Source organism: Hemicordylus capensis, chromosome 11 (assembly GCF_027244095.1).
Source record: "Hemicordylus capensis ecotype Gifberg chromosome 11, rHemCap1.1.pri, whole genome shotgun sequence".
In the NCBI taxonomy this organism is placed as follows: Eukaryota; Metazoa; Chordata; class Lepidosauria; order Squamata; family Cordylidae; genus Hemicordylus; species Hemicordylus capensis.
The window spans coordinates 12,404,919-12,427,262 of record NC_069667.1 but is presented as its reverse complement, the minus strand read 5'-3'; the positions used below and the strand labels follow the sequence as shown (position 1 = coordinate 12,427,262).

General features: G+C 43.4%; 1 protein-coding gene across 7 annotated transcripts in view; it reads left to right on the top strand.

Annotated features, from left to right (window-relative positions):
* Window positions 1-373: 373 nt before the first annotated feature.
* LOC128335599 (connector enhancer of kinase suppressor of ras 2-like) overlaps window positions 374-22,344 on the top strand; it is a 443,349-nt gene continuing 421,378 nt past the window's right edge. For 4 of the 7 annotated variants that reach the window (XM_053274152.1, XM_053274150.1, XM_053274148.1 and 1 more), the window contains exons 1-2: window positions 1,163-1,938; window positions 6,089-6,243. In XM_053274152.1, coding sequence (XP_053130127.1) covers window positions 6,165-6,243 — 79 coding nt within the window. In that variant the 5' untranslated portion in view covers window positions 1,163-1,938; window positions 6,089-6,164. Of the gene's footprint in view, window positions 395-1,162; window positions 1,939-3,906; window positions 4,348-6,088; window positions 6,244-22,344 lie in introns of those variants that run through there. The other 3 variants (XM_053274147.1, XM_053274146.1, XM_053274145.1) reach the window with 3 other exon arrangements.

Below are 22,344 nucleotides of genomic sequence, written 5' to 3'. Positions count from 1 at the left end.
AGGCTGTTTGGACAGTTCAAGTCTCCACAGGCGGAAATAGAAGACAGACCTCCAGGAGCTGCTTTGATGAGGCTATAGCTTCCGCCTTGCATGCAGAAGGTTCCAGGTTAAATTCCTGGCAGCATTCCTAAGTAGGTTTGGAAAGACTCCTGACTGAAGCCCTGGAGAAGCCACTGCCAGTCAGTGTAGACACTACTGAGCTAAATGGACTGATAGTCTGACTCAGTATACGGCAGTTTTCTATGTTCCTGCATCTCGATCCAGAGAGCACCCTTTTTTACTCCTTTGGGGTGGATTTGTAGTAGCTTCGTGACCTCACCTGCGGGCATTCTGTAATCCACTGGGCCACCTCATGTGGCTTAGAGAGGCTAAGATCCTCTTATTTAACAGCCAGGTAAGCCATTTTCTGTAACCACCCAGGCACGTGGAAATAAAGCCATTTGCTTGGCCCTCAGATGCATACATCATCCATCTTGAAATCCCTTGAAACACTTGGATAAGGGGTCCTCTCAGGGCAAAGCGGCACTAATAAGACAAATTAGAAGCCAGGCAGGCAGAACTGATGTGAAGCATCACCTGTACATGATCAGCCTCATCTCTGAAATATTCCAGAGATGTGTAGCTGGCATTGCAGGGCCTATGAAAAACAGTGCCTTGCTGGATACCTGATCCTAGGAAGCGGCCTTATACAGAGTCAGACCATTGGTCCATCTAGCTCAGTATTGTCAACACTGACTGGCAGCGGCTCTCCAAGGTTTCGGGCAGGAGTCTCTCCCAGCCCTACAAGGAGATGCTGCCAGGGATTGAACCCGGGACCTTCGGCATGCAAAGCAGATGCTCTACCAATGAGCTACAGTTCCATCCCACAAATACAGTTTTATTACCCAAGATAGGAGCGTAGGAAGCTGCTGTCTACTGAGTCAGACCACTGCTCCATCTAACTCATCATTGTCTACACTGACCAGCAGCAGCCCTCCAAGGTTTCAGGCAGGAGTCTTGCCCAGCCCTACCTGGAGATGCTGTCAGGGATTGAACCTGGGACTGTACGGGAGATGGCAATGGGAAACCCCTCCTGTATTCTACCAAGAAAACCACAGGGCTCTGTGGTCACCAGGAGTCAACACCGACTCGACAGCACAACTTTACTTTCACACTGCTCTGGGCTCCTTGGAGGAAGAGTGGGATATAAATACAAATAAATAAATGTTTTGCTTGCTTATTGCAGATGGGTACAGGCTTACTATTGAAACAGGAGAGAGAAAGAGAAGGGAGATACTCTATTTCAGTAGTACCCTTTTGAGATAAGCAAGCAAAACGTGTATTTATTTTTTGTCACTGCCGCTCTACACATTGTTGTGTGCTAGTATTTTATTATGTTTTAAACTTTAATATACTGGTATTTTAATACTGAAATTTAATATTTGTATTATTTGAATTATTTAGAATATTTGTCCTGCTTTAAATATATTCTCAATGGCCTTGGGATTGTTTTGCTGAAAGGCGGTATACAAATCTGACAATAAATAAATAGATAAATAGATAGGGATAAATTTAGGGGTACATTGAATGAAAACTGGTTATTTAGGGCATCCTTCAAGGGTTGGTTTCACTGAAAGAGACTGCAAAGACTCTTCGCAGAGACAGCTGGCAATTTTCTCGAGGCTTTTTCTCCTCAGGGCTCACCGCCAGATTTCCCGCCAAAAACCAACCGCCCAAATCAACGGTCTCCCCCCACCCCAAACACCCCTGCAGATTCTTTCTGTAAGAGGGACTCCTCTGCTGATTGGCAGCTCTTCAAGCCCAACAGAACCCTTTTACTACTAATAATATTTACTACTAATATTTAGCTGGAGTCAAGACCTACTGAATGTGGAACCAGGTCATATCATAAGACTTTATACAGTCAGAGACCATCATAAAATCATACGTTAAATGAAGGTAATTCTAGAGAAAGGTTACATGTTGATAGAGGTGATTGCAAAAATGATGGTAGCTATTGTGAAAAGGCAAGAATTTAAAATAATTACAATTTAAAAGAAACAAGCTACGCTGCTAAGAAACTAAAACCGCTAAACATAATAAAATGCACAGAAAGGATAAAAGGAGAATCTAAATAGTAATCTAGCTGAAAGTAATTACATATGTGAAAGTAATTACATATGTGTGGAACCAGGTGCATGTTTCAATAAAGAAGCAAGGCCTAGGGGAAGCCAAAGACACCCCACAGCAGAAAAATAGGCCTGGCCCCTAGGAAAGGATATCTGTATGCAGACATAACTGACTGGTCTGGGGAAGTGAAATCCCACTGAAGTCTAAGACTGGCTTGGCCACAGAATTCTTTCATATAATATTGTGTTGCACAGGACTGGTGTATCCACCGCGTCAGGTCAATGAGCTGGTTGCCTGAGAAAGACCTGTCCCTTAGAAAGGCTGAGAAGTAATAGCTCCACTAAACTCTGTCCTGGTCAGAGCTTGCCCGTGTCCACACATTTTAAGAAAGATGTTGATTTTGTTTTGTTTTTTGTTTTGTTTGTTTGTTTATTTATACCTTTATATTGCGCTCTTCCTCCAAGCAGCCCAGAGGGGTGTACATGGTTATGTTTATCCTCACAACAATCCTGTGAGGTAGGTTAGGCTGAGAGATACATGAGTGACCTAGAATCGCCCAGTGAGCTTCATGGCTGAAGGGGGATTTGAACTAAGGTCTCCCCAGTCCTAGTCTGACACTCTAACCACTACGCCATGTATCCCAATCAATTTAGTCCAATTGATAAATTGGAATGGGTTCTGAGGAGGGCAACAAAGGCAGTTAAGGGTTTGGCAGAAACCAAATTCTATGCAGAAAGGTTGAAGGAGCCAGGAATATTTAGCTGGAGAAGAGAAGGCTAATGGAAAGCTACATCCATCTGAAGGGCTGTAACATAGAAAATGGAGTGGATGTTAGGAAGAATTTTGTAATTGTAAGAGCGGTTTTGACAGTGGAACATGCAGTGGAGGGCTCACCTTCTCTAGGGGTTTTCAACCAGAGACTGGGCAGCCATCTGTCAGGGATGCTTGGAAGTGCCCTGTACTGAGTGGGGTGGGGGTTGATCTATATGACCTTCAAGGCCCATTCCAGTTCTAAAATTCTATGATTCTAACGCATGTAATCCAACACTAGTAGACCTGGCTTTCTAGCTTTATCCTGAGGACGATTAGGCTCCTGCATGTCAGAACAGTGCAATATTTCTGTGGTAGCTGGGTAGTTGTGGTAGTTTCAAATGTGGGGCAGGATGTGTGGGAGTCTCCAATTTGGGGCGGTCCTGCCATGCCACTGTATGTTTTGTACACGCTTCGAGGGACACGGGTTTAGGGTGTTAGAGCCGCCCTTTCCCAGATTCTTTTGCCATGATCAAATGGCAGCTGTTCTCCTCTCAGGTTTCTCAGTGAAAAGATTTTCAGTTCCTCTCCCAAGTCTCCTTCAGACTGAACAACAGACCTACATTTTATTTTCAGCCTGTTCTTCCTATGGGACTTTCTGTCTAACAACAGCAGATGCATAAATCAGACACGCTTAGTAGGAACGACAAAAACTGGGAAGGTTGGCCTAAAATAAATAAATAAATAAAAGCAAAAGAGCTGAAGTCCCCGGTCCCCGTAACCATGTCGTTGCTGCCTAGGCTTCCAGAAGGTTTTGACCTTATTCCCATTCCCTTGAAACCCCCGATCCTCTTCTTATGGCTTCTTCTTTGAACACTTACAGTTTCATATCAAAGAGTAAATAAAAAGACTACATCTCTCCAGGGGAGAATGAGCTTGAGAATCTTTCTGGGATGTAATCCATGCTGATGCTGCAACTGAAGCCACTTTTGGCTGCCCAGAATGTCTCTCCCCCCCCCCATGTGCTTAGTTCTGTGAGAGAAAGCTGTGCCAAAGGTATGACATGCAGGCCCAATCCACACATGACATTTTAATGTGTCAGTGGCTGTTTAGTTTTTCTTCAGTCCAGAGGTTCCCTTCCCAAGCCTGATCCCCAAATGTGGTGGACAACAAAACCCATCGTCCTCAGCTGCAATGTCCAAAGACCACAGCTTTTGCAGTCCAACACAATCTGGGGACCTCTGGGTTAATAACCCCTGTTTTATGCGATAGCAGCTGGAGGGTGAGCAGGGAAGTGATGTGATATTTATGTTTATGTTCCCAGGAAGTGGAGCCTTTGGTACATTAATGACCTGACTAATTCTGGTTTTCTTGTTTTTACATTTATATCCCGCTCTTCCTCCCAGGAGCCCAGAGTTATGTTTATCCTCCGAGAACCCTGTGAAATAGATTAAACTGAGAGACAACTGGCTGGCCCATAGGCACCCAGTAAGGTCATTCAGATGACCATTTTGGGGCTAGGGAGGGTGGGTGGGGGGAAGGGCGGGTGTAACCTACCTTCCCCACAGACAATCCGCCAGAGTCCTGAATGACGCAGCACGCATGCCCACACAACGGGCACTACAGCGTGATGCACAACGTTCTGGAGACCAATCCAGCCTCTGGACATCCCACAATGCACCATGTGATAAGCACAGTGCATTGGGAGATACCCCTGTGGGAAGGGTGCTCTAGGTGCCGGCGCTGTGTTTACCTCAGCTGCTTGCAATCACTGAGCCTGGGTTAAGGGTGCACTTGCACTGTTAGCTCTGGCTAACAGGCAGGCTCTGGAGCCAAGTGTGGCAGCGTGGCAGCGCTGTGGCAGTGTGGCAGCGTGGCAGCGCTAACCCTAACCCTAACCCACATGGATTCTGGCAGTTCTCACAGGCAGCCAAACCCAGGCATGGCTGCCCAAGACCGGGCTTGGCAGCTGGTGAGAACAGCCTCAACGAGTTTCTAACTTTTATTTTTTTTATTTATTTGTCGTCTCTATATACCGCCCTATATAAAATCCCAGGATGGTTTACAGTCTAACCAAACTGCAGCTAAAACCTAAAACTCATATTAAACAGATTTAAATTACCATAAATAACACTTAAAAAATCTGAAACATCATAAACTAAAAGCCTGATAAAACAGGTGTGTTTTCAAAAGTTGTTTATAAACAACCAGAGATGGGGAGATTCTGATTTCATTTGGGAGCATGTTCCAGGGCAACCCTAAAGAAGGCCTGGTTTTGGGTTGCCACCAGTGGCAACTGAAACCAGACCTCCCTCGATGACCTTAATAAGAGGCGGGGTTCATAAAGAAGAAGGTGCCCTCTTAAATATCCTGGACCCAAGCCATTCAGGGCTTTGTAGGTAATAACCAGCACTTAGTGTTTTGCCCGGAAACTAATTTGCAGCCTATGTAGTTCTTTTAAAATAGGAGTAATGTGGTCTCTACAGGTTGCCCCGGAGACCAACCTAGCTGCTGTGTTTTACACCAGTTTCAGTTTCTGAACAATGTACAAAGGCAGCCCAAAGTAGAGCACATTGTAGTAGTCTAGCCTGGATGTTACCAGCATATGCACCACTGTTTTAAGGTTGTTTATATCAAGAAATAGATGAAGCTGCTATATTAGCCAAAGCTGATAAAAAGCATTCCTGACCACTGCCTAAACCTGTGATATCAGGGAGAGATTTGAGCCCAGAGGTACTCCCTAGCAACGTACCTGATCTTTCAAGGGGCGCATAACCCCACCCAGAACAGGCAGATCTAAATCATTTTCTAAGTGCCACAATGAGTACCTCCATCATGTTTGGATTCAGCTTCAGTTTGTTCTTTCTCATCCAGCCCATTACCGATTCCAGACAAGTATTTAGAGAGATTAAGCCTTCTCCTGACAAAGCTGATGGAGAAATAGATCTTGGTGACATCCTCAGTGGGTGAACAGGGATTTGAACTTGGGTCTCTCCAGTCCTAGTCCAATACTCTAACCACTACATTGTTGTTTTTAAAGATGGGGACATTGGTGTGTCTTCTGCAGCTCCCAATGAAAAATGAAACATTTTATAAGGTCCCAAATGGATTGGTATATTGTACAGGCTGAGGAGTCTGAAGATGGATTTACAAAAGCATTACGCACCTGTACACACACACACACACACACACACACGATTTTATGATCATTGTCTTCTTATATCCACAGGACCATAGACGGCACAAGGAAGCACACAATGCTATTGGAACAGGTCACCTGAAAGGAAACTAGAAGGTAATTCTACATGCATGACTGCAGAGACACAAGAACTATGTCAGTGGAGAGCCAACACAACAGAAGAGTGAATCAACACAACTCACGAGGTAAGGCTCAGCTGTCTACAAATATACCTTCACAACTGTATCGGGCACCTGACTGGATAGTGCCTGTGATGTTTCTGGCAATAAGGTACATATTCTTTCCCCTGCTCCATCCCAGAGGTACAGACAGAGGGATAAGCTGTGGGAATGCCCACATTGTTTTGGTGGGGAAGGGGGAGACCCTTTTAAGGAGAGAAAATATATTTGGAGGACTGAAGATATGAATTACTAGGTGTATTGGGGAAGGGGGTTCAGCAAAATAAGGAAGGGATTCCTCAAATGCTTGGCAGGGAGATCTACATTTTTGCTCCATCTACACTATTTTCAGCATTTTCAATGGTTAGAAAACAAGAACAGCCATGCTGGATCAGGCCCAAGGTCTATTTAATCCAGCACCCTTTTTCATATAGATGCCTCTGAGAAGCCCACAGCAAGAGGTGAAAACATGCCTTCTCTCTTGCTGTTGCTCCCCTGCAACTGGTATTTGGAGACATCTTGCCTCTGAGACTGGAGGTGGCCTATAGCCACTGGACTAGTGGCTATTGAAAGAGCTGCCCTCCATGAATTTGTCTAAGCCCTTTTAAAGTCATCCAAGCTAGGCCCAAAAACTGGGAAACAAGAGTACAAACTAAGAGCCTTTGCGGATGATGTAGGTTTTTTAAAGAAAATCCATTAGAGAAGATTGGAAGACTCTTGGAAAAAATACAATAATTTGGCCAACTAGCTGGGTTTTATATAAAAAAAGATTAAAACAAAGGTGTTGACAAAAAATATGGATCAGAGATCTAAGGAAAGACTTTTTGAAATAAGTGAACTGAAAGTGGAGAAAAAAATCAAATATTTGGGCGTCTGGTTGACAAATAATAACTCTTTGTTGTTTTCAAATAATTATATTAAAATATGGAATACAGTAAAAATTGACTTGCAAAGATGGTCTAGAATGAACTTATCTTTAATGGGAAGAATTGCAGTTGTGAAAATGAATGTTTTACCTAAAATGCTGTTTCTTTTTCAGACTATTCCTATAATTAATACTTTAACTTATTTTAAGCAATGGCAAAAGGGCATAACTAAATTTGTTTGGCAGGGTAAAAGACCAAGAATTAACTTTAAAAATTTAACAGATGCTAAAGAAAGATATGGTCTTACCCTGCCAGACTTAAGGTTGTATTTTGATGCTGTCTGTTTGACGTGGTTAAAAGATTGGATAACATTAAGAAATCCTAGAATACTTGATTTGGAAGGATTTGATAGAAGGTTCAGATGGCATTCATATTTGTGGTATGAAAAAAGTAAAATACATAAAGATTTTCTGAATCACTATGTAAGAAGGAGTCTAATGAGGGTGTGGGTAAAATATAAAAAATGGCTGGAACCTAAAACTCCGTTATGGTTATCCCCGATTGAAGCTTTAGTACGTAAAGAGATAAATATGCAACCACAATGGGATCTGTTGTGTTTTCAAGAAAAGGGCTGTAAGTTAAAAAATTTAATTGAAGTACAAAATCTGGTTAGTAATTGGTTTCAGTACCATCAGTTAAATGAAGTTTTTAAGAAGGATTTCAAACTTGGATTTGAGGATCAAATGTTGAGATTTGAGAAGGAGCTATGTGAAAATTAGTGTCTAAGATGTATAGGCTGTTGCTTTTGGAAGAGACAAGAGATGAAGTGGTTAAAATGACTATGATAAAATGGGCTCAAGATGTGGGTCATAATATAGATATGGCAGCTTGGGAAAAATTATGGAAAACTGATTTAAAGTTCACTGCATGTTACACTTTAAAAGAAAATTATTATAAGATGATGTACAGGTGGTATTTGACGCCTAAAAAATTGGCGATAATGTATAAAAATGTTTCAAACAAATGTTGGAAATGTGGACATTGTGAAGGAACTTTTTTTCATTTGTGGTGGTCTTGTAGGAAGGTAAAGGCCTTTTGGGACATTATATATAATGAGTTAAAAAAAAATTTAAATGATATTTCCTAAGAACCCAGAATCCTTCCTGTTGGGAATAATGCAAGGAGAGTTTTCCACAAGCAATTTAACATCCTTCATGTATGCAACCACAGTGGCCAGAATAGTATATGCACAGAAATGGAAGGACAATGAACTGCCCTCAAAAGAAGATTGGCTGATAAAAATTTTGGAATATGCGGAGATGGCAAAACTTATAGTACTGATAAGAGATCAAAATTTGGAAGGTTTTAAAGAAGATTGGAAATCATTCTTACTGTACCTAAAGAACTATTTTCCTAATATTGATTTTTCAACAGGGTTTGAAATTTAGTAATATTAGCAGGTTGAGTAGACTAAAATTGAGTTTGGTAAGATATAGGATATATGTTTTGAATTATTATAGCAAGGGATAATTGTATAGTTAGTGATTCGCGCTGATTGGTGAGCTGGAAGTCAATTTTTGTTTAATTAGATGTAATGAGATGTTCAAGACATTGTTAAAATCAATAAAAATTTAAAGCAACAAAAATAAATAAATTAAAGTCATCCAAGCTAGTGGCCATCACCACATCCTGTGACAGAGAATTCCATAGATTAATTATGTGTAGTGTGAAAATTATTTCCTTTTGTTGCTCCTAAATTTCCTGGCATCCAATTTCATGGGACGGCCCCTGGATCTAGTGTTGTGAGAGAGGGAGAAAAATTTATCTCTATCCACTCTCTCTACTCCGTGCATAATTTTATACACCTCTATCATGTCTCCCCTTAGTTACCTCTTTTCCATACTAAAAAGCCTTGACTCATAAGGAAGGTGCTTAAGGCCCGCGATCAACTTAGTTGTCCTCTTCTACACACTTTCTACAATATCAAGAACCGTACACAGTACTCCAAATGTGGCTGTACCATAGATTTGTATAATATTAGGATTTTTATTTTTAACCCCCTTCCTAATGATCACTAGCATGGAATTTGCCTTTTTCACAGCTGCCACGCACTGAGATGACACTTTCAACAAGCTGTCTACCACTGCCCCAAGATCTTTCTCCTGGTCAGTCACTGATAGCTCAGTCCCCATCAGTGTATATGTGAAGTTGGAGTTTTGCCCCAATATGCATCATTTTACACTTGCTTAAGAACATAAGAACAGTCCTGCTGCATCAGGCCCAAGGCCCATTTAGGTCAGCATCCTGTTTCACACAGTGACCCACCAAATGCCGCTAGGGAGCCCACAGGCAAGAAGTGAGAGCATGCCCTCTCTCCTGCTGTTGCTCTTACATTTAACTGCATTTGCCATTTTGTTGCCCACTCCCCCAGTTTGGAGAGATCCTTTTGGAGCTCCTCACAATCTGTTTTGGATTTCACTACCCTAAATAGTTTGGTGACAACTGCAAATTTGGCTACCTCACTGCTTACCCCAACTTCTAGATAATTTATGAACAAGTTAAAGAGCACTGGTCCCAGTACAGATCCTTTGGGGACCCCACTTCTTACTTTCCTCTATTGTGAAAACTGTGTATTTATTCCAACCACCTGTTTCCTGTTCTTCGATCAGTTCCCAGTCCACACATGAACCTGTCCCCTTATCTCATGACCACTAAGTTTACTCAAGAGCCTTTGGTGAGGAACTTTTTCAAAAGCTTTTGGATGTCCAGGTATACTATGTCAACCAGATCACTTTTATCCACATGCCTGTTGATACTCTCAAAGAACACCAAAAGCTTAGTGAGGCAAGACTTGCCCTTGCAGAAGCCATGCTGGCTCTCCTTCAACAAGGCCTGTTCTTCTATAGGTTAAACAATTTTGTGCTTAATTGTGCTTTTCCCCAATTTATCCAGCACAGAAGTTAAGCTAACTGGCTTGTAGTTTCCCAAATCCCCCCTCGATCCCTTTTTGAAAACTGGAGTTAACATTAGCTACTTTCCAGTCCTTTGATACAGAGCCTGACTGTAGGGACCAATTACATATTTATGCTAGGAGATCAGCAATTTAACATTTGAGTTCCTTCTGAACTCTTTCTTGGGTGGATGCCATCTGGCCCTGGAGATTTGTTTATTTTTAAAGACAGTTTAAAAATCACCTCCAAGCCTAAGAAGCTCAGATCTGGAGTGGGTATATGGTCAGTATCCTCCACCATGAAGACAGATTCTCTACAATCTCCTGGTCTTGTGGCTGCAAGCATGAATTGCCCTCTTTGCTAAGCAACTGTCCTTTTTGCTAAGGTCCACCCTGGCATGCATTTGAATGGGAGACAACATGTGAGCACTGCAAGATATTTCACTTAGGGGATGGGGCCACTGTGCGAGGAGCAAGAATGTTCCAAGTTCCTTCTCTGGCATCTCCAAGATAGGGCTGAGAGAGACTCCTGTCTGCAACCTTGGAGAAGCCACTGCCAGTCTGCATAGACAATACTGAGCTAGATGGACCAAGGGCCTGATTCAGTAGAAGGCAGCTTCCTATGTTCCTTAATAATCCCTTTCACACCCTCATCATCTAAGGGTTCAACTGGCAGGTTTTCTGCTTCTGATATCGATATTTATTTATTAATTATTTTTATTTTACATATTTTTATACCACCCAAAACTTACGTCTCTGGGTGGTTTAGAACAAAAAGTAACAGAAAAGTTAAAACATTAGTTAAAACAAATAAATTACAACAGAGAAATTAAAACATTGGTTAAAATAAATGGCAACAGAAAGTTAAAACATTACAACAATTTAAAACCTTAAAACAATATTTTAAAACAATGTTAAAACTATTTAAATGGTATTTAATTAAAAGCCTGGGTGAACAGATGTGTCTCTAAAGATTTTTTTAAAAAATGTCAGAGATGGAGAGGCTCTTATTTCAGCAGGGAGCATGTTGCAAAGCTTCAGGGCAGCAGCGGAAAAGGCCTGTCCCGAGTAGCCACCAGACGAGCCGGTGGCAACTGCAGACAGACCTCTCCTGATGATCTCAATGGGTGGTTGGGTTCATGACGAAGAAGACGTTCTCTTAAAAACCCAGAAGAAAACTTAAAGAAGTTTTTTTGTTATTTCCCTTGACACTTCTAGCTATATGCTGCTTAAACTCTATTTTTGCATCCCTTCTTGTCTCTTAACATTTCTTTTGCCAAAGTTTATGTTCCTTTCTGTTCTCTTCATTTGGGCAGGATTTCCATTTTTCTGAAAGAAGACTTCTCCCCTGACTCTACTTGTTATCTATACTGGCATTCTCCTGAACATGGTAGTACCTTTCCTCCTTCTTGGTATACATTCCAACTGAATTTCTATTATTATGGTTTTAAATAAGATCCAGGCTTTCTGGAGTGATTCGACCCTCCTGACTTTCTCCTTCAGCTTCCTTTTTACCAGTCCCCTCATTTTTGAGAAGTTTCCTCTTCTGAAGTCCCATGCATCTGTATTGGATTTCCTCATCAATGCTCCACTCACATATAAGCTGAATTGGATCACACTATGGCCACTCTTCACCAATGGTTCTAGAACTCTGACATCTCGCACTGGGTCCTGTGCACCACACCACTCAGGATTAAATCCAAGGTCACTTTATCTGTGGTTGCTTCCATGGACCATCTGTTCTAAGGCACAGTCATTTAGCATGTCTAGAAATCTGGCCTCTTTGTCAATACCTACATGTGTATTTGCCCAGTCTATATGAGGGTAATGGAAGTCACCCATTATTACAGCAGTGCCTCTCTTTGATGCCTCTTTGATTTGCTTCTCCAACTCCAGGTCAGTTTCTGTGTTTGATCTGGAGTGGAGGGTGATAGCACATTCCTAGCCACACATTTCCTTTCAGTCCTCATATTGTCACCCATAATGATTTGACCTTTTTGTCCAGCTGTCATGTGCTTCCATCTGCTCTATTCCTGGTTCTACTTTGTCCCCTTCTGGTTTTTCTGAAATGTTTGCACCCTCACACCTTAGGGGATTTTGCCTGCCAAGCCAGATACCACCCAGCTTCTGTTGGCAACCCTCTAGGCATCATTTTAAAAGTTGCTCTACAACCTTTTTGATTTTAAGCACCAGCAGTCTGGTTCCACCGTTGTTCTAGAATCAGAATCAGCTTTTATTTCGATCAATGACTAGAACAAAAAACAAGCAAAAAAAGGAGAGAGTAAGACGTCATAAAATGGTAATACGCAACTTGCAAGCAATATAACAAAACTTTTAAGCACCAGCAGTCTGGTTCCACCATCGTTCTAGTGGAGTCCATCCCTTTTTGTACAGGATTCACTTGCCCCAAAATGTATCTCAGTGCCTAACATATCTAAACTCCTCCTCCTGGTACCACAACCCACAAATTGAGACCCCTCAGGGCCGCCTCTCTTGCTGACCCTGCACATGGAACAGGTAACACTTCAGAGAATGCTACCCTTCGGGTCCCGGATTTCAATATGCTACCTAGTAGACTAAATTTGACTGACCTCCCAAATGCATTCCCCAACATCGTTAGTTCTGCTGTGCACCATGATAACTGACTCCTCCCTAACACTGCCTAACAATCTATCTCACTGCTGCGTGATATCCACAACCTTCGCACCAGGCAGGGGAGTCACTGTGTGGTCTACATATGAGTCACAAGCCCAACTCTCTATGCCTCTAACAATCAAATCACCCACTACTAGGAGGCCCCCAACCCCCAGAGGAGTATCCTCTGTGCGAGACGATATGGGCACATCATCCAAGGAAGTGGATCCTTCTGAGGGAGCATTCCCCTCCTCCTCAGATTGATGTCCTCTTGCCCTGAAACCCTCATTCTCCATGATAGCAGAGGAGCTGTCAGCCTGGGAGTGGGATGCCTCTATCACATCCCTGAAGGTCTCATCCACATATCTGTCTGCCTTCCTGAGCTCCTCCAAGTCAGCCAACTTGGCTTTGAGGAAATGAACTTGTTCCCTGAGAGCCAGGAACTCTTTGTACCAAACACACAACCACAACTTCTGCCTCTCAGGCAAATAGTCATGCATGCAATACTCCATGCAATATTCTCCATGCAATGCACTCTCTCTCCTGCTGGAATTCTACATTCATAAGTGGTTTTATTGACTATTTAGAATATATATATATATATATATATATATATATATATATATATATATATGTGTGTGTGTGTGTGTGTGTGTGTGTGTGTGTGTGTGTGTGTGTATATATATATATATATATATATATATATATATATATATATTTACTTGAAAGCTAGGTCTTAGCTGTAGTTGTCAGCTATTTAAAGGATTTAGGCTCTGTCCTCCAAAAAAATTGCAAAAGTGGGTAGTACTTGCCTTCGCATTGTGCTGGATGCCTCCTTTGTGATGAAGGGGAACCACTTGTGTGCCTCCTCACATACTTCCCCAATAAGCTCCTTGCAAAAACTCCTTCAATATCAGTTAGCAAACTCCTTTTAGCAAAGCTCCAGGTAGCAAAGCTAACCTGGTCTGAGCCTTGTTTTCTCAAAAGTTGCTTCTGAAATGAGCCACCTCAGGGATTTGGCCCCTCCCACAAGCTGTGTGACTCACCTGCAGCTAATCCTCACCCACTGTCTCCCTAGGCAAAATGAAACTGAAATTGCCCTGTCAAAAACAAACTCCTAGCCAGCCAGAAATCAAACCCTAGAAAAGACTAGCCACCTAATGGCACCACGGTGAAGTAACCTGCCTAGAGAGCAGGAGGCTGTTGGTTCGAATCCCTGCTGGTATATTTCCCAGACTATGGGACACACCTCTATTGGGCAGCAACGATATAAGAAGATGCTGAAAGGCATCATCTCATACTGCGCAGGAGATGGCAATGTTAAACCCCTCTTGTATTCTACCAAAGAAAACCACAGGGCTCTGTGGGCGCCACGGCACAACACACAAGCACAAACATACCTTGTCCTTTCCCCTTTTTTCTCAGTTTATTTGTGTATTTATTTATTGGCTTGCTTGCTTGTTAAGGAAAGAAAACAAATGTTTGCTATCTCCGCTGCTCTGAGCTGTCTTCTCAAGAGCTGCTTCCAACCTCTTCCAAATTCCAATAATTCCAAAGTTATTTTGCTTTAAATTTTATTATGATTAAATTATTTCCAGGGTGATCCTCTGATGTGCTACTTTAACTCTCATGTAGCCCCTTGAAAGTGCACCTCTATGGAGGAACAAGATTCAGTGTCTATTATGTTTGAAGAGTTTGGGATGCTGGTACCTGAAGATTTGAGGGGAAGAGTGCCTGGATTGGAGCCTCTGAGACTGTGTTGCTGGCTTTCCTCAGGATCAGTGCAAATCTTGAGATATAAATCATCCTATTATAACTGGACACAGATCTGAATGACTGCTGGGTTGTATATTTAAAAAGAAAATGGGTTGGGGGAAATCAATTTTTATTTCCTACTCCAAGTGGCCCTCATGGCAAACTGAAATCCATCTGGCAGCTAGCAAAGACTTATCAGCCTGTATAAAAGCTCCTGCGCTCATCTTAAGATATGTATAAAAATTAGATTTTATTTATTTATTTATTATTTATTTATTTATTAGATTTATATACTGCCCTTCCAAAATGGCTCAGGGCAGTTAACAACATGATAAAAACAATTAAAACAAATTAACAATTAAAATCAAACTATTAAAAAACAATAAAACCAATAAAACAGCTAAAAGCCCTGAAAATCAGGGCAACAGTTTAAAACAATTTAAAACAATTAATCATTTAAAACCCTGGAAGGCCAGGCCAAATAAGTACGTTTTAAGGGCTCTCTTGAAGGACAGCAATGATCTCAAATTACGAATTTCTGCCGGGAGTGCATTCCATAGCCCAGGAGCAGCTACAGAGAAGGCCCGTCTCTGCATCGCCACCAGACGAACCGGTGGCAACTGGAGACGGACCTCCTCAGATGACCTTAACGTGCGGCGGGGATCATGTAAAAGGGGGGTTTCTGTCATGTCCAACTTTGTCTCTTTCCCCCTCTTTTGTTCTGCTTAGCACCTAGCTTAAGAAGAATAATGGAGAACCAAAAAGTTTGCTCACTACTTTGTGATGTATTAGTTGTAGTAATAACAGTATTTCCCTACTTGGGCTTTTAGGTCTTTTTATAATGGACCTGTGTAGCTACCTGCAATTTTCATCTGCTTGAAAACTCTTAAGACCCTTGGCCTCCAATATCCAATTAGGAGAGTCTGTGGTGTCCCATGAGGTCTGGCTTATGATTTACTGAAGTGATGGGAATTCAGCAGAAATGAATTATTTAAGAGGTCTAATGTGTGATACACTCTCAGGTCCTAATGGAGATAGAAGGCATGGCCCTCAAAGCTCAAAAAGCTAGCTTGCTGAAACATTGAGAGCAGCACCCTCACTGCAAGGTTGGGGTGGGACAAAAAGTAAACATGTCTGGACATCACTTGTACTCAGACTAGTATGTTCAAAGAATACCTTCATAGTGAGTTTGTGCTGGTACTGCACAATTTTTGACTTTGCCTTCCAAAAAATGTTCACAATCTTGATTGGCCTGAAAATTATTGGCTTAAACCTAAGCACCTGGTTTCATCAGTTTTTGCAGGTTGTGAATAATGACATTTCTCACTATTTTGGGACATTTTAGCTGGTCCTAATAAAAGGTGTTTCAGGCTTTTGCATTTTTTTCTGAATGGGCCATTTTTGTTTTAATCCTCATTGTTACTACTCCTTGCAGTTCTAGAGACATACATATTAAGGTCGTTCTCATGACCCATGATGGCGGGATGGGGAGGGCTAGGAGCTGTGGGGATTGGATGTTTCCTGGGACTGAGGGGTCGCTAGGCAGGGCAGGTAATGGGTGGAGCCACAAGTAGTGAGAAGTGGAGCCAATTGTGGGCAGCCGTGGAGGTGAAGCCAGAACTAGGCGGGTGGCAAAATGCAGATTGGTAGCTAACAAGTGGGATCAAAATACAAACACACACACAAATCTCAATTGCTGATCAACAGAGATACAGAGAAATATAGTTCTTAATAGGACTACAGTAGTATGTAGATCTGTATCTAACATGGCAGGATCAAACACAAGCATACACACAGGAAAAGAACTGTACAAGCCACAAGTAAAGCACAGACCAACTACAAAAGGCTGCTTCTGTGGAGAGTAAATGCATTCTGAAGTCACCACTGGGCAGCTCTGTCTGCCTGATTATTTCAAAAATGAATACTACTACTAATAAACAACAAACAACAACAATAATAATAATAAAGGACTGAGCCAGAATGGTACAGTGGTTAGTGTGCTGGACTAGACTGGGGAAATCCAAGTACAAATCCCCATTCAGCCATGAAACTCAATGGGACAGTCACTTATCTGGGACAGTCACTGGGGCTGTCGCCCTGGGACACTCACTTATCTCTCAGCATAACCTTCCTCATATGGCTGTTGGGAGGATAAAGGTAACCACATGTACCACTCTTGGCTTCTTGGAGGAAGCACAGGCTATCTATCTATATAATTCTCTAAGGCGTTCCTGTGGTTAATCCCATGTTAATTACGGTTAATCCCGTGCTCACAAACTCTCACAAGAGTTTGCGAGCAGAAGCACCTGCTTGGGCAGAGGGAGGCAGTAGGCACACTTAATTGAGGCAGAGACAACATGGCTGACTGAAAAATTTAAGGTGAGCTCTGCCCACTTTGCCCATAGATAAGATCCTCCCCTGAGTTGGGGGAAAGCAAGAGCACTCTTACCCCCTGTGTTAGATAATCTTCTGTGTTCTTCGGGTCATACTGCCCCGAGCTGCCCAGCAGCCATCTGGAGGCTGGGGGAATGCAGCCTGGCATGTAGTAATCCAGAAATCCCTCAGTCCACCACGAGTGTGCTTCATTGGGGGATTTCCCCACAGCTGGGTGTTCTAGCCACCCAGTTCTGTGTCTGCTCAGGCTGCATGCTTGCGCCCTTCTACCTCAGTAATAGCCCCGGGGGAACCTCGGGCTACCCGGTGGGGGGCAGCAAAGGAATTCGGCATAATCCCAGTGCTCCTCACAAGCAGCCCGGGTAGGGCTGCTCATGTGGACAGCCTCATTGTATTTTACTGTTATAGAGAAATATCCTCATCTTCTTCTTTTGATGATGTTCCAGCTCTCCCCATAATTTATTCGCCATATTGTGAATCTCTCTAATTAAAATGACTATAGCATTTGTAAATCAAACCACAATTTCAGGGCTTCTGTTCTCTTCCTCTCTGAAACTGCATTACAACTTAAGCAGTGTTGGGGAGATACAGTGAAGCTATTCTCACATGCAGTGGGAACCAGGCTAAGGCAGCCCAGCCTGTTTTCCACTGCCCATGTGAACCAGTGGGAGCTGTGCAGCTCCTGGTGGCAAGTCTGCTTAAACCACCACCCCCCTGCCTTAAATGAGGTTAGTGGAGCGAGTGCTCCAGTCACCCTGTTTTCCTGGTTGTGTGTCACCACGGCTCAGCTCTGCACCGCGGCAACTCACGAGTAGCCCCCCAACCGGGAGGCTACAACAAGCCTCCCCATGTTGCCCCCCACCCACCCACCCAGAATGCTCCACGCACTTGCACGGGTCATTCTGGGACTGCCGGGGGCCAGGAAGCCCCCAAACCCCACCACCCCAACTGGCTCCATCATGGAGCCGGTGATTGTGTGGGCAGCCAATCCAGCCACCCAGGATAGGCTCCCTGCTCGTCTGCAGGGAGAGCAGGTCAAGCCCGCTCTCCCCGCAGAACCCTCTTAGGCTCTCCACACTGCTTGTGTGGAGAGCCTTAGTAAGCTATTTATTTCATTTGCTTTTATTGTCTATTATTTCAATATGCTTAAAATCTATAAAAGGCACATATTTCCATCATTGCTGCTTATTTGCCACTCAAGAAGTCTTGGAATAAAGATACATTAACGAAAAGATAATATCTTTATTTTGGATCCATGTTAGTGTTTTAGGTTTTGGGAAGTTAGTTATCTTGGGAAAAGAGATAGAAATCAACTCTGGTTTTGGTTTTGATTTTGATCACTTTGAAAATCAAGTAACATAGTTTTGAGCCTCAAACCAATCAACATTATCCTGATGAACAGAAAGGTGGCAGAAATTTGATGCATTTTGAAATATGCTAATGCAATGCAAATTGCTGTATAAACCAACTTCTGCTGGATCCTTTGATGCACCTCCCCAGTGGGATACACACATATCATTAGCATTGTGATATACATAATAGGCAGAAGATATAAATAGGTTTAAAATTAAGAAAAGCAGGCTGCCAACTTCTTTAAGAAAAGATGCAACAGAAAGGCAGGAGTTATTCTCTGTTTCTTGTGGCACCCTCTAATAATCATGCCATCTCACCTCAGCATTTGTTCCTTTGGGCAATGCCTCTGCATGGATAGATTCTTGCATATATCCTCTTATCTGCTCTACAAATGTGGATCAGGTCGGTTTTATAGTAAGGCGACATAAAAAATGTACGTAACACTTGCTTAAATGTTTTTCTTTTTCTTCTTTTTTTGCCAACGCCTGTTTTGTGGAGGAGGCAATGGTGATGTTAATCCTAACACCTGCAGTTGACAGCTCCTCCACCCACCCAAAGTGATGCTCAGTTCAGACACCATGTGAGAACTCCATTAAAGTTGGGCTCCAGACTATGTCCCCGAGGAAGTAGACACTCATGCAGGGATTGGAGGGGGAGGCATACATTCTTGAGGCTCAGGGGCATTGCACGGATCCCGGCTTTAATTGAGGTTCCGTGTGATGTCTGAACCAGCCATGTGAGATCATGGGCTGGTTCTCACAGTCCTAAACACCCAGCCAGTGTAGGAGAGGCAGGCATGCTCCCGATTGGCAGTTGTGTGAACCCAAATAATCAAGGTTGGAGGGGAGGAGAGTGATCATGTGGGAGGTAGCAACTGAGTAGGATGGGTGTGCCCAACCAGTGTCCCTTCAAACAAGGATTCCCAGATCTTGTGGACGACAATTCCCAGATCTTGTGGACGACCCCAGAATCCCCAGCTGCAATGGCTTTTGCTTGGGAATTATGGGAGTTGTAGTCAACAACATTTGGCAATCCCTGTTAGAGGGAACATTGTGCCCAACCCAGATTCTTTCCCCAGCATTTTCTCAAAGGTGGACAAAAAGCCATCCTACTCAGCTTCCACAAGATCATTCTCCCCTCCTCCTACCCTGATATTGGGGTTTACACAATCGCTGATCTGGAGCATGTTCTACCTGGTTTAGGATTGTGGGAATGAGCCTCATAGTTAGGACAAAAACAAAAACAGCTTCAAAACTTGGGTTCCACTCATGGTTTGACTGTCCAAAATAACACCTTGGGGTTTTTTTTTACCAGCATGGGTTCAGACATGCAAGCTAATAACAGTTAGAATATCATGGTTCCACATGATGTCTGAGCCCATCCACAGTTAGAATGTGTTTTCCTAATGTCCCGTCCAAACCTAAAACTCCCTTCCTGCCGTTTGATCCCATTGCTTCTGGAGCTATCCTCAACAGATAGGTTATTTTTGCCGCTCTTTTTTTTTCTGGCAAAAAACTTTGGCATTGTTCAGCTGTAGGGAAACTTTTGTAAAGAAGAAAGAATGTCTCCAGATGGAATTTGCTGTGCTTGAGAAGTAGTGGCCTGTGAAGTATGATATGGGGAAGAGGGAACTGGGTCACTGGAGCCCAAGATTAACAAGAGGTGACAGCACTGCCATTAAGTGTGTGTGTTTGTGCGCGCATGTGTGTGTGTAATGTTGTAGGTTAACCCTTTTGTCTTGAACGCCCGCCAGACATTTATTGGAAGACCTTGTGTAGCTTTCAGTTTGGTGCTGCATATTCTTCTCAGTGGTAGCAGTGTCCTAAGAACATGCTGCTTACATCCCTTGTAGAAATGTTAGAAAAATGAGGGAGAAAAGAAATCAGAAAAATAAAGTGAGACTTGGAGTCAAGCTTCCAAGCTGTGGCTCAAACTGCACATTAAATGGAGTCCAGTATTTCTTTCTTCTGTGCCCTGTGCAGATTGCAGGTCTGAAACTGAACTCATGCGGGGCATCTTGGGACTGACGGGGGCCGAGTGGCCCCCGATCCCTGCCCACCCACTCACACCCGCTCCATGACAGAGCCAGTAATCATGTGGGTGGATGATCCAACTGCCCGGGGCTAGCCACCCGATCGTCTGCGGGGAGCAGAGCAGGCAAGACCACTCTCCCCACTGAACCCTCGTAGGCTCTCCACACTGCTCTTTCACAACAACCCTGTGAAGTAGGTTAGGCTGAGAGAGAAGTGACTGGCCCAGAGCCACCCAGCTAGTCTCATGGCTGAATGGGGATTTGAACTCGGGTCTCCCCGGTCCTAGTCCAGCATTCTAACCACTACACCACACTGGGTTATTGAGGGCACAAAGAGCAACTGAATTCACAAGAATGTAAGACTATAAAACAGGTCTAGTTATGCAAATATGCAGTAGCAGAAACATTTCAACACACCACTTCACATATTCCCATCCCACCTATTTCTTTCCCCAGTCCTCCCTCTGTCTCTAAAGCAGAGGTCATGCTCGGCCACCTGGTGCAGTGCAAGTCAGCCATGCAGCGCAGTGACCACACCACCCAAGACAAACTAAAGAGGATTTGGGGGCCCCCAGAGGGTGTGGAGGCCCTGGACTTCTGCCTGGAAGTCCCAGGTAAGAGTGCCTAACCCTCCCTAAACTCCCTTTCACTGACAAGGCAAAATGTATAGGCTCCCATATCTTTTCCACTATGGGTGAAAAAGAAGTTTAGGGAGAGATATTTTAAGCTCAAAAATGACTGTAGGGGAGTTAATCAGCTTCTCTCTGCCTGACCTCCCACCACTCAGTCTCACAGACTATGCAGATTAAATTTTAAAAGTTTGGAGAGAGAAATGCAGAGCTTTGTGTAACATGTCCCTCAGCCCCAAGGAATGGCTCAATATGCTTCTCTTCAGATCAAAAGAATGAAGGGTGTGTGAAAATTGGTTTTTGGAACTGTTTTCAGTCTAGAGGCCTGAGTTCAAATCCCCACTCAGCCATGAAACTCCCCGGGTGACTGGGCCAGGCACTTATCTCTCAACCTATAACCTACCTCACAGGGGTTTTGTGAAGATAAATATAACCATATACACTGCTCTGGGCTCGTTGGAGGAAAAACGAGATATAAATGTAAAAATAAAATAAATATCCAGGGATGTTTTCATGCTACATTACTTAAGTGAAAGGCAAGATTTGTAGGGGTTTCTGAGGAGGCTTCCCAGCTAACTAGTTTTTGCAGACCCCAATATCATAGTATCATAGAATTTTAGAATTGGAAACATCCTTAGAAGTCTTGCTCAGAGCAGAAAACTACAGAATTCCTGAAAGATGGCTATCCAGCCTCTGTTTGAAACCCTCTAGTGAAGGAGGGTCCGCCCCTGTGCAGGAAAGACTGCTGCACCATTGTGGAACAGCACTTGCATTTTGGAAACCCCTTCTAATGTGTAGCCTGAATCTGCTTCCCTGTAATTTCAGCCTATCTGTTCTAGTCCCGCCCTCAGGAGTGCAGAGAACATGATAGAGCCCTATCAATGGTCCTGGGGTAACCTTGGAACCTTGCTTGAGTCAGAAATGTTGGGATAAGGGCACCAGCCAAATATGCCTGGCAGTGAAGACTTTGTTAGAAAGCAAGCGGTTTACTTTGGGCACCCTGTTTCCCCTACTTAACTCTGCCTTTGATTAGGATGAAACCATCTGGAAAATCCTCTACCCTGGCTTGGCTTGGGTGTCAGTCCAGATGCCAGGCCCTCAGGAGCACGTGCTCCTCCCCTTGCAAGGCATGCAAGTCTTGTCACCATCAGTGTGTTGTCCTATTGCCTGAGAGGAAAGATTAGTGCTAGGGATTCAAGTTTAGGAACCCCTGCCAAAGAGAACACCTGAAGTCACCGTCTTCAGGGCTGGAAGAGATCTGATCTATATGTATGCTCACTACACGTCCCTCCCTTGGCCAAAGATGGTGCACTTGATTCAAGCACATCATCCAGGTAGGAAGTGAAACAGACTGCTCGTGGGGCTTGAGAACCAGGCAAGGTAGGCTATTTCTTAAGCAAGGCCAAGTATTCATACCCAGAAGGGGTCAGCAGTAGCCAACTGCCTTCCTCAGGACAGGGCACTACAAAGTGGCAACCCACTTATCAGAAACGTCTTCTGGATCAAGCCTGCAGC